Source organism: Ictalurus punctatus, chromosome 27 (assembly GCF_001660625.3).
Source record: "Ictalurus punctatus breed USDA103 chromosome 27, Coco_2.0, whole genome shotgun sequence".
NCBI lineage: Eukaryota > Metazoa > Chordata > Actinopteri > Siluriformes > Ictaluridae > Ictalurus > Ictalurus punctatus.
Genome location: NC_030442.2, coordinates 17,740,618 through 17,754,901, shown reverse-complemented (window position 1 = coordinate 17,754,901; position 14,284 = coordinate 17,740,618). Strand labels below are relative to the sequence as shown.

General features: G+C 44.8%; 1 protein-coding gene across 1 annotated transcript in view; it reads right to left on the bottom strand.

Annotated features, from left to right (window-relative positions):
• adamts18 (ADAM metallopeptidase with thrombospondin type 1 motif, 18) overlaps positions 1 to 14,284 on the bottom strand; it is a 48,269-nt gene that overhangs the window by 15,748 nt on the left and 18,237 nt on the right. Inside the window, exons 5-16 of the mRNA XM_053676660.1 lie at positions 13,020 to 13,219; positions 12,786 to 12,869; positions 11,194 to 11,353; positions 11,004 to 11,109; positions 9,678 to 9,815; positions 9,421 to 9,574; positions 8,078 to 8,173; positions 6,388 to 6,536; positions 4,141 to 4,313; positions 2,147 to 2,277; positions 1,343 to 1,466; positions 931 to 1,178 (exon numbers count right to left, since the gene is read on the bottom strand). Of these exons, the coding sequence (XP_053532635.1) occupies positions 931 to 1,178; positions 1,343 to 1,466; positions 2,147 to 2,277; positions 4,141 to 4,313; positions 6,388 to 6,536; positions 8,078 to 8,173; positions 9,421 to 9,574; positions 9,678 to 9,815; positions 11,004 to 11,109; positions 11,194 to 11,353; positions 12,786 to 12,869; positions 13,020 to 13,219 (1,763 nt within the window). The remainder of the gene's footprint in view (positions 1 to 930; positions 1,179 to 1,342; positions 1,467 to 2,146; positions 2,278 to 4,140; positions 4,314 to 6,387; positions 6,537 to 8,077; positions 8,174 to 9,420; positions 9,575 to 9,677; positions 9,816 to 11,003; positions 11,110 to 11,193; positions 11,354 to 12,785; positions 12,870 to 13,019; positions 13,220 to 14,284) is intronic.

Genomic DNA, 14,284 nt, shown 5'->3' with positions numbered 1-14,284 from the left:
GGCGGTACAGAGTGGGCGTGTGCGTGAGGCGCGTGTGTGTGTGGGGTCGGGTTGGGGTCTGTACGGGCTCCAGATGTGATTCTCACACAGGTGAGATGTTACAAATGATCGAAGCTTTCAAAAAAAATGACCTGAATCTTAATCAGACGTTATAGCAGTTATATGGCGTCAAGAGAAATAGATTTAGGTTTCCCCAATGCTTTTACACTGTGGGAGGAGGATGGGGGGGGGGGGGAGGGTGTGTGTGTGTGTGTGTGTGTGTGTGTGTGTGTGTGTGTGTGTGTGAAGAAGAAACTCTCAAACGTCTCACGTGCACAGTCGTGAGAAGAACGAGGCCGTGCGTCTGCGCTGCTGGACGAGGTGCCAGTCTAGCACGTTGGACTCGAGTGACCCCGCTCCACTCGACCACAAGAAGCTCAAAACCAAAATGAATGTTTTGTCTGGACTGAACCGTTTCAGAACCTCAGCACCACGTCCGTGTTTATCCTCCTGTCCTTACAGACGTTTTAGTTCGCCACCGCTTGCGTGCAAGATTCACTTTATTCCTCCTCACACGCTCTGTAATGCTCTTTAATGAATCAGATTGCGCCCAGGTTTCGGTAACTTCGCGCTCTCCTATAAAGATAACATGCTCGTTACGTATTACCGTTGCTATAGAAACGATGACGCTTTAGAGCCGGCGCATTGATACGAACGGGTGATTTGCAGCCGCACTGCTGTCAGAGCTGCTGTTATGTTGTCGTTTTTCAGCTCTCCGTGAGCTGTTTTGCCTTTTATGGAGTTCTGTGGGCGTGGCTAAAGGGAAATCACTTGGTTTGGCATTTATCGAAATAAATGAAAGAAAATCAGCAAAAGCGAGTTCGGACCTGAAAACAAGGCCAAAGTTTCGCAATCGTACAGATGTTGGTATGAAAAAGAAGATCGTCTCACTTCAAAGATGAGCGTTTGATTGGTCGGTCCCGGGGCGTACAGGCTCTCGGGCTGATCACTCGAGCGCCGATACAAGAACGTGGTCCCGGCGAAGTTGAATTTTCCCGGCCAGTCCACCGTCCAATCAGAAGTCAGGAAATAAGAGCCACCTTTCTGGCCTCGAACCGCCAGGTAACTGCTGGAGATCTCCACCTCCTGGACACGGATACTCCGCGCTCCAGCAGGAACCGTCACCACCGGGTAGTATTCTGGAGAGAGAGAGAGAGAGAGAGAGAGAGAAGGAAAACATCACTGTTATTCTAGTGTTTGATCCGGCTGGGTTTGTAATGAAAGCTACAAGCCCCGCCCCTCACCCCAATTCCAACCAATCGGAGCTTTACTCCTGCTGAGTGGTGCGAGGTGTTGACGTTACCGTTGGCTCGGTGCTGTAAGTTGTACCGGCCGCTGTAGAGTTTGCAGGTGGAATTGTCTCCTTTACACACGCCGCAGACGTCCAGCGCAGCGCCGGAGTCCAAAACCTGATCGCATCCCACCGACTAGACAGGAATCGAAATACAGGCAAATATATATAAATAAATAAAGCAAGCGGTTAAAACCGGCCTTCTGCTCATCTCAAGAGAAAGAAACGGACCAGAGGATGATGCAGAAAGAGAAAGTAAAGCATCGGAAGAATAGCACCGGTCATGGAACGGAGGAAGAACAGCAGAGGAAAAGGAAAAGAGGGAGAAGAGAACAGATGAAGAAGAACATGAAGGTGAGAAGCAGAGGAAGAGAAACGGGAAGAGCGAAGGAAAAGGAACCGTGACCAAAACGGGAAGAACGGAGTGACAGAAAAACAACAGACAAAAAAGGAACAGAGGAAGAGAAGCAGAAGGAAAGGAGAAGAGGAAAAAGGAAGAACAGGAGAAGAAAGTGAACAGAGGAATAACAACAGATAAAAAGGAACTGAGGAGGAAAAACAGAAGAGGAAGAAGAATGGAGAAAGAACAGGAAGGAAAGGAACCGATGAAGAAGAGCAGAGGAAAAAGATGGAGGAAGAGAATAAGGTTGAAATGAGGAACAGAGGATGAGGAGAACTGGATTAGGAATCAGTCGAAGTTCTTCTAACATCTTGTCTAGACGTACAGTCGAGTATCGGCTGCTGATCTGGTCAGCGTGTTCACCTGGACGTTGTGGAAACGTTAGAATGAACCGGCGGGAACTCTCTGACCCGTACCTCACAGATCCCGTCGATACACACGTCCGGCGTGAGATCGGAGCACGACGTGCCGTCCTTCACCTTGCTCGACATGGCGAAGAAGAACTCAAAGTCCTCTGCGATGCAGTAGAGCTTACAGATATCTTCATCTGCAGAAGAAGAGGAGGGGGGGAAATGAGTCACATGACAGCTTTCATATCAAAATGAATGACTCGGTTGACAAGAAGGAAACATCCACGCTGACGTAACGTTCAAATTCTGCTTCAAGGGAGTTTAACCAGTTTAGACATGACCTGGAATAACCTCCGAGCGATCCGCCCCGGAACGGTTTTCAGCACCGCAGCCGAACACGACGGAAACCGAACAACACGACGCGAGCGTCTTCAGGGGGAAAAAAGAACAGAAACGGCGGGTCATGCAGGCGGTGAATGAGGCACTTCAAACTGTCAGCTGAAAGGAAGCTTCGTAATCCATCGTTCAACGTTCTCGAAAAGAGAAACGAGTCAACGACAGGAAGTGAAGACGGGACTACCCATCACACGGCGTCTGCACTTTCATCAGGCTTTACGTTTAAGGAAAGACTGTGTGTGTGGTGCTGTTCTGGGAAAACAATCAACGCCAGCGTGGTGTGATGAAGGAAAGTTCCGGAAGTGGATTATTTCCCTGTAACAGCATGTAACATTACAGCTTTACTCCTCTTATACTACAGCAACTCGTACTTTTTATCCATTTATAGCTACATTTAATGTTTGTGTCTTCACTTACGTTGCAGCAAATAGTTAAAATAAAATAAATAGTGCTTTCCTCACCAGCCTCTCTTTATTTCTCACTCTTGAAGTTAATTTAATTTAAAAAAATTTAAAATTTTAAAACGCAGAAACCAGAAACGCGTGAACTCCTCTGTGCTGAAGACGTCGCAAAACCTAAAGTTACAGCTTCAGCTCTGACGCTGGAGACTCCTTCCATGAACATTACTGTACCGTACGTAAACACATCGCCCTTCACAGAAGACCTATCAGTGAGCTGTCGCTATGGAAACGATAAGGTAATAATCTAAACTTCTGCTGGTATAGACAATTAATCAGCACCTTCTGACCAATCAGAATGGAGAATTCTGTGAACTCTGGAACGTACATGCATCTCTCTGTTTCCTCTGTGTGTGTGTGTGTGTGTGTGTGTGTGTGTGCGCGTGTGTGTGTGTTTGAGGTAGAACGCTTCCCTGAAGCTGCTTTAATAATCCGTCAGCGCGAGCGGCTACACGTCTAAACTCTAAATCACGCTCATTACGCCTCGGGTGCAGTGAAGCAGCGCTACGGCTCAACTATTGGCACAATCTACAAATGTACTTTTCACCGAACAAACAGGGTCGCCATGGCAACGCAACACATACAGACAAAAACCTGTGCCTTAGTTTATAAACTTCACCTCGCACGCCGGAGCTTCTTGTAAACTAGAGAATGGTAGATTGGATATAAGCAGCGTGTTTGAAAAGCTGCTCTGCCTGAAACGGGCGTGGCAGTGCGGTGAAACGGGCGTGGCGGTGCATGAGACAGGCGTTGCGGTGCGGTGAACCCTGCGTGAAACGGGCGCGGCGGTGAGGTGAACCCTGCGTGAAAGGGGGGCGGCGGTGCGGTGAACCCTGCGTGAAACGGGTGCGGCGGTGAGGTGAACCCTGCGTGAAACGGGCGCGGCGGCGCGGTGAACCCTGCGTGAAAGGGGGGCGGCGGTGCGGTGAACCCTGCGTGAAACGGGCGCGGCGGTGCGGTGAACCCTGCGTGAAACGGGCGCGGCGGTGCGGTGAACCCTGCGTGAAACGGGCGCGGCGGTGAGGTGAACCCTGCGTGAAACGGGCGCGGCGGTGCGGTGAACCCTGCGTGAAACGGGCGCGGCGGTGCGGTGAACCCTGCGTGAAAGGGGGGCGGCGGTGAGGTGAACCCTGCGTGAAACGGGCGCGGCGGTGCGGTGAACCCTGCGTGAAACGGGCGCGGCGGTGCGGTGAACTCTGCGCGTACCGTCCACTTTGGTGTAAGGTTTCCATTTATAGAACCAGCCTCGGAAGGGTTTGCTGTTGTACTCGGCGCACTGCTGCGTTCTGAAATCCACGGCGTCTCGCTGACACGGCGCGGTGCTACACAGCTGGTACAGTCGACTCGAACCCTGGCAGAACTTCCCGCTGTGCTGCGGCCTTCAGGAACAAAACGCAACAACACACATTTACAAACAAAAACAAAAGAAATACATTTTAGATTTGAATCCGTCATTCGTTAAATTTCAAATACGGAGCACGCGGTACATTCTGAAGAGTGCTGAATTAATGACTCAATAATCAACTGAAGAAATAATCAATAATCAGTGGCTGTTTCCATTACAAGGTCTGTGTCTAAAATATTATTATTATTATTATTATTATTATTATTATCAGATTCATCACTCAATATTTGATCATACTGAATATTAGACTACTAATTAATGAACCCATTGATGTCTGCGTTCCTTTTCTTCTGTGTATACACACACTGATATACGAAAATAAGAGAGATTTAATATTTGAGCGTACTCGATATTTATTCAAAAGTTTTTAAACACTGAAAATAATAAGAGATTAAATTCCTCAATTTTTATTATTTGATCGATGAAACTTAACATTTCACAGTGAATGAATCCTTCAGCAGTAAATCTATTACTGTGTGTATCTCAGGTCTCGTGTGTATAAAATGTGCAGATATTAGAGACTCAATTACTCAGTGTTTATTATTTAATAAATCGGTCGCTGGTTTTTTTTTTTTTATTATTGAAATTCTTGTCTGTGGAATAATTTTTAAAATAATAACTTAATTACTCAGGTAGTGACTCCTTTAACCAATCAGCTGCTGTATTTATTGCAGTGCTTGTGTCCCTAAAATGTAAAAACAGATGGAATGAATTACTCGGTATCTGATCATTCATTAATGAGCTGCTATTTCTCTTGCACTTCCTGTGTCTAAAATAAGAAAAAATCAAGTAAGGTAAAGATGAATTATTAATTATTATTTTTTCACAATTTGAGAAAACAGCATACTTAATATTTGCCCATCAATTATTTAATAGAAGAGTTTGGATTGATTTCTCATTAGTCTAAAATTAAAAATGATTCATTATGAATTTAAAAAAAAACTAAAAATTCAAATAAAACGAATTCATGACTTAACAAAATCAACCAATTCTTTTCTTTATTCATTTTTTTTTTGTGTGGTTACAATGTACAAGAAGAAGAAGGGTTCAAAATTAGACAATTCGAAAATTTACTTTATATATTTACTGCTATTTTTATTACAATTTTTATAATAATAATAATAATAATAATACATTACTCAGTGTGTATATGATCCTACTCAATATACTGTACTCTCAATATCTGAGAACTAAAAAAAGTATTATTTCATTAATCGAATCCACCCTAGTTTTTAACTACAATACTTGTGTCTGAAATATAAAACAAAAAAAATTAAATGTAAAAAAAAAAAAAAAAAGTAAGGAACTTATTTAAATATTCAAGCAATCACAGTTTGCGTTACAATTCCTGAGTACGTAAAAAAAAATAATGAGATAAAAAAAAAAACCCACACATTTCGTGCTTCAGTTTACTTCCGTCTTTATTTTCCAGATGTTTTGTGAAATTTTAATATTAAATGAAACGATAAATCTTTTATTTAATCGCAGTGAGAAGTCTCTGGGATTTACAGCCGCTGGACGGTTGTTTTATATCGCGTGTTTCAGATCGAATCCGAAGAGCGACGGTGATCCCCGTGTTTTTATGTGTTTTAATAAACACGGCGCTGATATACGCAGTTATATCCCTTTATATAAACGTCAACACGACGTGAAACATTAAAACTCCTCCGTCTGTCGTTGAAACCCGGAGGACTCCTTTACGACTCTCCCTGAAAGATCGGCGAGCAGATGAACACTTTAAATACCTCGGTGTATGAAATATTATTCCTCATAAAGCTCGTGTGTAGGTTTTAATGAATAAAAGAAAGAATAATGTTCCCTCGGCGTTTTTATTTCCATGTGAACGACGGTTCTGTTTACGTGTCTCGGCATACGGTCGGCGTGAAAACCTCGCACTGACGTTTGGACAGAAATATGAAGGGAAATAATGACGTGCGGCTTTTCGATCATTATTTACATTTCATACATTTTGCTTTGCTTGGCTCTATATTCGTTAAATTAAGTCAAATTCGTTAAAGAAATAAATAAATAAATAAATATATTCTTACCTGGGGCTGTTGCAAGAGCGTTCCCGATACATAACTCCGCCCCCACAGCTTCTGGAACAATCCGACCAATCGGACCAATCTGACCACTGACCGTGAACCGCCTTCGGCCCGTGATCCCCGAACTTCACACACTGCCCCTTACGACACCACTGCATTATGGGTGATGAAACAGAACACAAAGTCGGAGGACATTTTGAACATTCTGAGCTGATGAGTTCCGTCAGTGTTCACGCTGGGAAAGTTCCTCGTGTTCACAGCCGGGTTACGCACACATGTCCGACTGTTTAACATATCACGGACACGTCGAAGCTGATTTGTGATGATAATTATTAGTCATGTGATCACCGCAGATCGCTCAACTGAGTATATGTTAGTAATAAAACAGCACTTGATGCAGCACATCCAGAGAAAGCATCGACTTCATGCAGGAATGAGAACGCGGAATGACTGAACACGGTTTTATCACGTTACATAAACTTTCTTTGTATTCTGTGTATTGATGTAAAAAATTGAACTTTGTCACAGCGAGATACAGAACTGACATCGTGAAGTAATGAATAACACATGAGCGTCAGTGTTGAGCATTTTTATGGTTTAAAGATTTAATGTTGTGGAATGTGTCTGTCTCTCTCTCTCTCTCTCTGTCTGTGTGTGTCTCTCTCTCTCTCTCTCTCTCTCTCTAAAAAAAAAAAAATAAATAAATCAATGCAACACAGCTTGTCATGTTCCAGAGAAACCAAAAAGCATAACCGCTCTGTCCCGAAGACTTTGCAAAACGCCCTGACCGTTACAAATCGCTGACACTGGAGACTTTTGGAGATTGAAGCATGTCCGGCAGACAAGAAGTTAGCATTATAGCGTATTGTACCATTATTTAGTTACATAATACATGAATACAGTATGTTATTGGATAAAATGTACACGACAATAAAAAAAAAATTCAGAAATATTAACACAAGGTTTCTGTGCTCTGAAAAACACATTACGGGGGGAGAGAAAGGGAGAGAGAGAGAGAGAGGGAGAAAGAGAGGGAGAGAGAAAGAGAGAGAAAGGGAGAAAGAGAGAGAGAGAGAGAGAGAGGGAGAGAGAAAGGGAGAAAGAGAGAGAGAGAGAGAGGGAGAGAGAGAGGGAGAGAGAAAGAGAGAGAAAGAGGGAGGGAAAAAGAGAGAGGGAGACTGTAGAGGGATCTTTTGTGTATCTGTAGAAGGATCTTTTGTGTATCTGTAGAAGGATCTTTGGGTGTGTTGGATTGGGACGGAGTCCAGCGCTTCACCTGGAGAACTGTGTTGTGCCAAGCCCACACACACACACACACACACACACACGTGCACGCACACTCACACACAGCAAGTCGCTTGCTATTAGCTTATGCAGAAGAAACACGGTGTGTACATCCGCACTGTTCCTCATGTTTTAATTGGCTCCTAAATGGACAAGCTTGGCTGAAGGGTAAAGGTTGACGTGTGGATTACGTATTTGAACATGTCGTGCTATTTATCCCTTTACAGTTACATTAAATGTTGTCCAATTTTGTAATGTGTTACACCATAACCGATCAGCAGCAAACAGTGCCACTAGCCCCGCCCCCAAGTAGGCTGTTACCTCCTGTAGGTTCCTGTAGCCTTTGGCTGATGGGTACCAAAACTTTTGCTTAATTGTGCATGAGATCAGAGGTCACCCGGTCACTCACCATATCCGGTCCGCATGCCGTCCCCTCAGCAGCAGGCATGAACTTGGTCTCACATCGATGCCCTACCCGATGGCACCATAACGACTTACAGATGTCCTACAAAGAACACACACACACACACACACACACACACACACACACTTACATTAACACTCTTACATTAACCTAGCACTATACAGATTAAATTAAATTGAATTTATCTGACACAGAACACTTCACAGCTAGCGAGTGAGGGATTGTAGACATATTTATTATTCATTATGAAGTTGTAATTGAAGGTAAGAGTGTGAACCCCACCCCTACCCTCACCGTAAACCAATCAGAGCTTTACAAACCAGCTGGAACTTTAAAACGATGCACTCGTGACTTAGCAACCCCTGGAAGCTCCGCCCCTTTCCTATATCTTACATTAGCACATTACACGTTTTGGTCAGTGCTCTCGTATATCACGTTTATCGACGCAGCTAACGTTACTTAAACACATCGTTAACATCAGTTCACGCTATTTGTCAGGGATGCCATTTTGGCTGAAAAAGAGAAAAGTTTTTGTTGTTTTTTTTTAACCAAAAGAGCTCTGAGATTGAATATCTTCTAAGAAAGAGGCAAATCCAAGTCATCAAAAACTGCACCTGCAGTTTTTTAGTTCAAATGTAGACACTAGAAGCGAATAAATTGTCATTCGTTTATCTAAATCACATCTTTCTTCCATAACAGGAAGAAAGAAAGTGTCCGTGTAAACGTTCCTAGCATCCCGAAACCATCCCACACACGCTAATCCAGTGTTGTTAGCATCGCTAATTACTCCCCCGGCCGCTACGTGACGAGGACACTCAACTCTGCGGGAAAAAGAAAACAATACGGCTGGGCATCACCGGCCACAATCCCACTAAATTAAGATGTACAGCTGCTTTCCTGGGAAGTCGGCTTCCGAAAAAAACACCACACAAAGGCCTTGAAAGAAAGAGGCTGTAGCGTAGCGGCTAATCCTGCAAAATAACCCGCGCCGATCCGCTTCCCAAGACTTTACACAGCGCCTCAGTGTTAAACCACTCGACATTTACATGTGAATGTGTGAATCGTGTGATGGAGGAAGCCAGCGGGGTCCTCTGTTGGCCCGCTACGTGGGAGCCGTCGCTGGGATTTTGGCTCCGAGCACGGATCGAAGTGCGTGTTAGCCATGAGGACGACGAACGCCGCCGCCGTTAGCGAGACTACAGCGAGAGAGATGATTTCACCCAGCGCGTTTTTAAATAAAACTCTGCAAATCGAGCTGATAGGGTAACAAAGGACGACAGACGTCTTGGCTGTACATTACTGACACGCCGTTATGTTTCAGATGCTACCTTGATGAAGTCGAGTCTGCAGGTCTTGGCCTTGGAGCCGAACTGCCACTTGCACTGCGTGTCGGCGTCGTAGATCTGCCCCGGGAGCTGCTCGGGGTATTTATACTGACCAATCAGCTTCGGTTCGTCCACCAAACACGAGGCCTGAGCAGTGCTGTGAACAACACACACATACAGACGCATAACATAACCTCTTCTTGTGTTCATTTGTGTGTGTGTGTGTGTGTGTGTGTGTGTGTGTGGAACGTCACTTTTACCCAAGGAAGCGGTTGAGGTACTGGCGACTGCAGGACGACCAGGAGAACACGCCGTTATTCCCCGCCAGAGTCGGAGACATGATGTTCCCCTCCGCCTTCCTGCAGGGGTTTCCCTCTCCGTCGTGGATCATCCCGAAACTGAGCCGGAGCGAGAGATCAGGTGAGACAGATACACACTTTTTTTTCCTCTTTCATTTTGATCCTTTTGAATAAATAATGTAGCGCACAGTGAACCTGGATAAAGAATAAAACAGCTACTGGAGAGAAATGAAAAGCACAAGTGAATGAACGTTACTGGAAATGTGAGAGAAAAATAAAACATCTTTCTGGAATGTAATCGGACCCATAACCCGCCCCTGAGGCGCTCCATATTTTATGAAATCGATTTCATTCCCTTTCATTACGCAACAGTAAAATAAATAACATCCAGTATCAGTGTACATGGGTCCATCCTTGTGTTCATCCTCGTGTTTTGCTAAACTACATTCTTCCCCAAGTGTACCTCCTCATGTTACACCTGCAAGCCCGTAACAAGTGAAATATGAAATCACGTCAGCTCAGCTTGTCAGCGAGAAACAGTTTTAAGATGATGGACTTTCATTTTTGCCCTGAAGCTATTCTAGACATTCCTAAAACAACTCCTTTTATCAGAGCGACGCGATTACGCCAGCAGCACGGAGTGATGGACCTCAGTAGCAGTTCGCTCTGAGCTCCTGACAACCTCCGAGGGGAAAAAAGCAACGAATCGGTAATCTCCTGTCAGATACACACTTCCTATCATCTCACTGGAGACGCATACACACAAACAGAAGCCTGAAGCCTGCGGTGCTGCCGTAGCTTTACTCTCCAGTGTGAGGATGATGAGGTAATGATGCATGTGTTCATACGGTTCTGGATGCATTCGGCAGCCCGTGTGTCTAATCTAAGAGATTTTATGTGGTGGTGTTTTTTATTTAAATCTGATTCAGACTCATTTAATCTACTTGTGATGTGTTATTTTTCTTATTTGCCAAAATGAAAGCCACGCCTCTTTACTAAGATTCTCAGGCACAGTGGCTACACCGCCTTTACCATGACACTCAGGCACAGAGGCCACACCCCTTACTAGAACTCATACAGAGGCCACTCCCCATTTACTAGGATTCTCCAGCACAGAGGCCACACCCCCTTTACTACAACTCAGGCACAGAGGCCACACCCCCTTTACTAGGACTCTCACAGAGGCCATGTCTTCCCACTTACTAGAAGACTCAGACATAAGCCACACCCCTTTATTAGTACTCTGTCTGTGTGTGTGTGTGTGTGTGTGTGTGTGTGTAAACGTACTTGTGCCCTGACTCATGTGCGATGGTGAAGGCGAGGCCCAGCCCGGTGTCTTCGTTTATGGTGCAGCTACGATATTTACTGCACATCCCACTGATTGGGGCGAAACCTACAGGGTGGAGACAGGGGCGGAGTCAGACTGATTGGCTTTGTGGTATAAATGGTGTGTTAGTTTGTGTTCCTAACGGTTTACCCAGCGTGTCACATGGTTCATTCTTCCAAGAGCAGATATCGAGGCCTGTGAGGAGAACGGCATGATCGTGTCTCTTGCCATTTTTACCCATCAGCCCCGACTGCCACTGACAGAAACTGTTCAGGGTCTGATCCGCGTGGTGAGAGATGGAGAGACCCAGCTAAACCACACAGAGAGAGAGAGAGAGAGAGAGAGAGAATGATGGAGATTAAATGGAGATTAGATGGAGATTAGTGAATAAAACAGAAAGATGAAAAAGCTTCATTAACCCTTTCAGGGGTTTTTTTCTTCAGTTTTTGTAATGACTATAAAAAGAATTTTATCATCAAGAGCAAAGGAATTTTCCTCTAAAAGCAGGAAACAAGGCGGAGCTTATTATAATTAAGCATCTGTGATGATTTTTGAAAAGCTGATATTTTTTTTGCAGAAACATCGATATAACAGCGCATTTTAAACAAAACCTTTCAAATATTTGTGTTCTGTAAGGGAGACAGACAGAGGGGGTCAAAGAGACAGACAGGCAAAGAGACAGAGGGAGACAGGAAGACAGAAACACAGAGAGAGAGACCGACATATACAGACAGACAAAGAGACAGACAGACGGGCAAAGAGACAGACAGAGAGAGACCGACATATACAGACAGACAGACAGACAGACAGGCAAAGAGACAGACAGAGAACAGAGAGAGACCGACATATACAGACAGACAGACAGACAGACAGACAGGCAAAGAGACAGACAGAGGGAGAAAGGCAAGGAGACAGACAGAGGGAGACCGACATATACAGACAGACAAAGAGACAGACAGACGGGCAAAGAGACAGACAGAGAGAGACCGACATATACAGACAGACAGGCAAAGAGACAGACAGAGAACAGAGAGAGACCGACATATACAGACAGACAGACAGGCAAAGAGACAGACAGAGGGAGACCGACGTAAATAGACAGACAGATAAATGGGCAAAGAGACAGACAGAGGGAGACGACAAATACAGACAGACAGACAGGCAAAGAGACAGACAGACAGACAGGCAAAGAGACAGACAAAGAGACAGACAGACAGACAGGCAAAGAGACAGACAGACAGACAGAGGGAGCCCGATATATATAGACAGACAGACAGGCAAAGAGACAGACAGAGGGAGAAAGACATATACAGACAGACAGACAGACAGGCAAAGAGACAGACAGAGGGAGAAAGACATAGACAGACAGACAGGCAAAGAGACAGACAAAGAGACAGACAGACAGACAGGCAAAGAGACAGACAGACAGACAGAGGGAGCCCGATATATATAGACAGACAGACAGGCAAAGAGACAGACAGAGGGAGAAAGACATATACAGACAGACAGACTGTTTATAGCACAAACAGCAGAGAAGTAAAAATACAGACGCTTTTCTGGAGTACTTATCTTTAATCTGCACAAAATAAAAAACAATTCTTTTTACTGCGGAACCGTGAAGCTACCAGCAGATCCGCACGCTGCGTTTTTTTCACCAAGCCACAGATCTGTGCGAGATTCGATTAAAAGAAGACGATCTTCCATCGTCACAAACACAAAAACTCTATTGAACTCCATCTTACTGGCTCTTGCTCGAGCAGGAGAAGGCTGACCACCACAATGTTGATATCTGTCCCGATGGTGCCGTCTTTAAACAGGCTGGAGACCTGATTAAGATACACACACACACACACACACACACACACACACACACACACAGGCTTTACACAACATCTTCATTCCTGTGTGTGTGTGTGTGTGTGAGAGAGAGAGAGAGAGAGAAGGAGAGATGGAGATGAAGGCTGGTCTCCTCTCACCATGTTCATGATGGTGAGGATGTAGGTGGTGACGTTTTCCTGTCCGTGTGTCTCCACCATCTTCCTGTCAGCCACCACCAGAGTTTCCACATTCAGAGCTCCGACTTTATTAGATGAGATCAGTGATCGTTTTACACGACCCGCAGACTCAAACTCGTCAGGCATTACGAAGTGATCCTCTGCAGGGGGCTTAGGAGTGTCTGTACTCCGGGAAAGACAGAGAGAGAGAGAGAGAGAGAGATAAATAGATAGAGCGAGAGACAATCTGATTTAAGGAAAGAGACAGACAGATAGAGAGAGAGAGAGAGAGAGAGAGAGAGAGAGAGAGAGAGAGAGAAAGAAGGAGACAATGCCAAAAAGAGAAAAGTGACAGATAGATGGAGATAGACAGGCAGACACACAGAGAAAGACAGACAGAGAGACAGAGAGAAAAACGGACAGCTCGAGGCAGACAGACACAGGGAGACCCACAAAGGCAGACAGACAGATATAGAAAGACAGACAGATACACACACAGGAAGAATGACTGATATAGACAGCAATACGGATAGAAAGATGAACAGACAATTCCAAAAAGAGAAAAGTAGCTTAGCAGATAGACAGAAAGACAAACATAGACTAATAGAGAGACATGGACAGACAGACAGATAGAGAGACAGACAGAGAGATATGTAGCTAAATATCCTAATATATAATATAGAGACGCAGACAGACAGAGAAAAGGAACTCCGCTGCTCAGTGGCGGATCGAGCAAACAGGAAATATTCACTTTAGGAAATATCCACTTCAGCAGCTGTTTCCTTTCAGTCGTTGATTCATCTACTGAATGAGGAGACCGTCCCACTGAGTAGAAGTGCTGAAGATCCTCAGATAAGTGGAAATACGTTTTTAAGTCTCATAACGTTGACTGGGTCGACTGAACGCCATCACAGACATGCTGATTATAAAGTTCTACCCTGAATTCACAGTGACTTCAAACACGCCTTTAGTGTCCAGCGTCTGCTCCATTACCTGTGAGACTAATGGAGGTCTGACATGGACAGACAGGCAGACAGACAGGCAGACAGGCAGACAGACAGGCAGACAGACAGGCAGACAGACAAAGAGACAGACCGGTTGAACAGTGGAATGTTATAAGGGCAGCCATAGAGTGTACAACCAGATGCAGACAGACGAGAGAGAAAGTCAGCAGACAGACAATCAGACAGACAGACAAACACAGGCACATAGACAGACAGTCAAACAGACAGAGTAGCAAAGTTAGA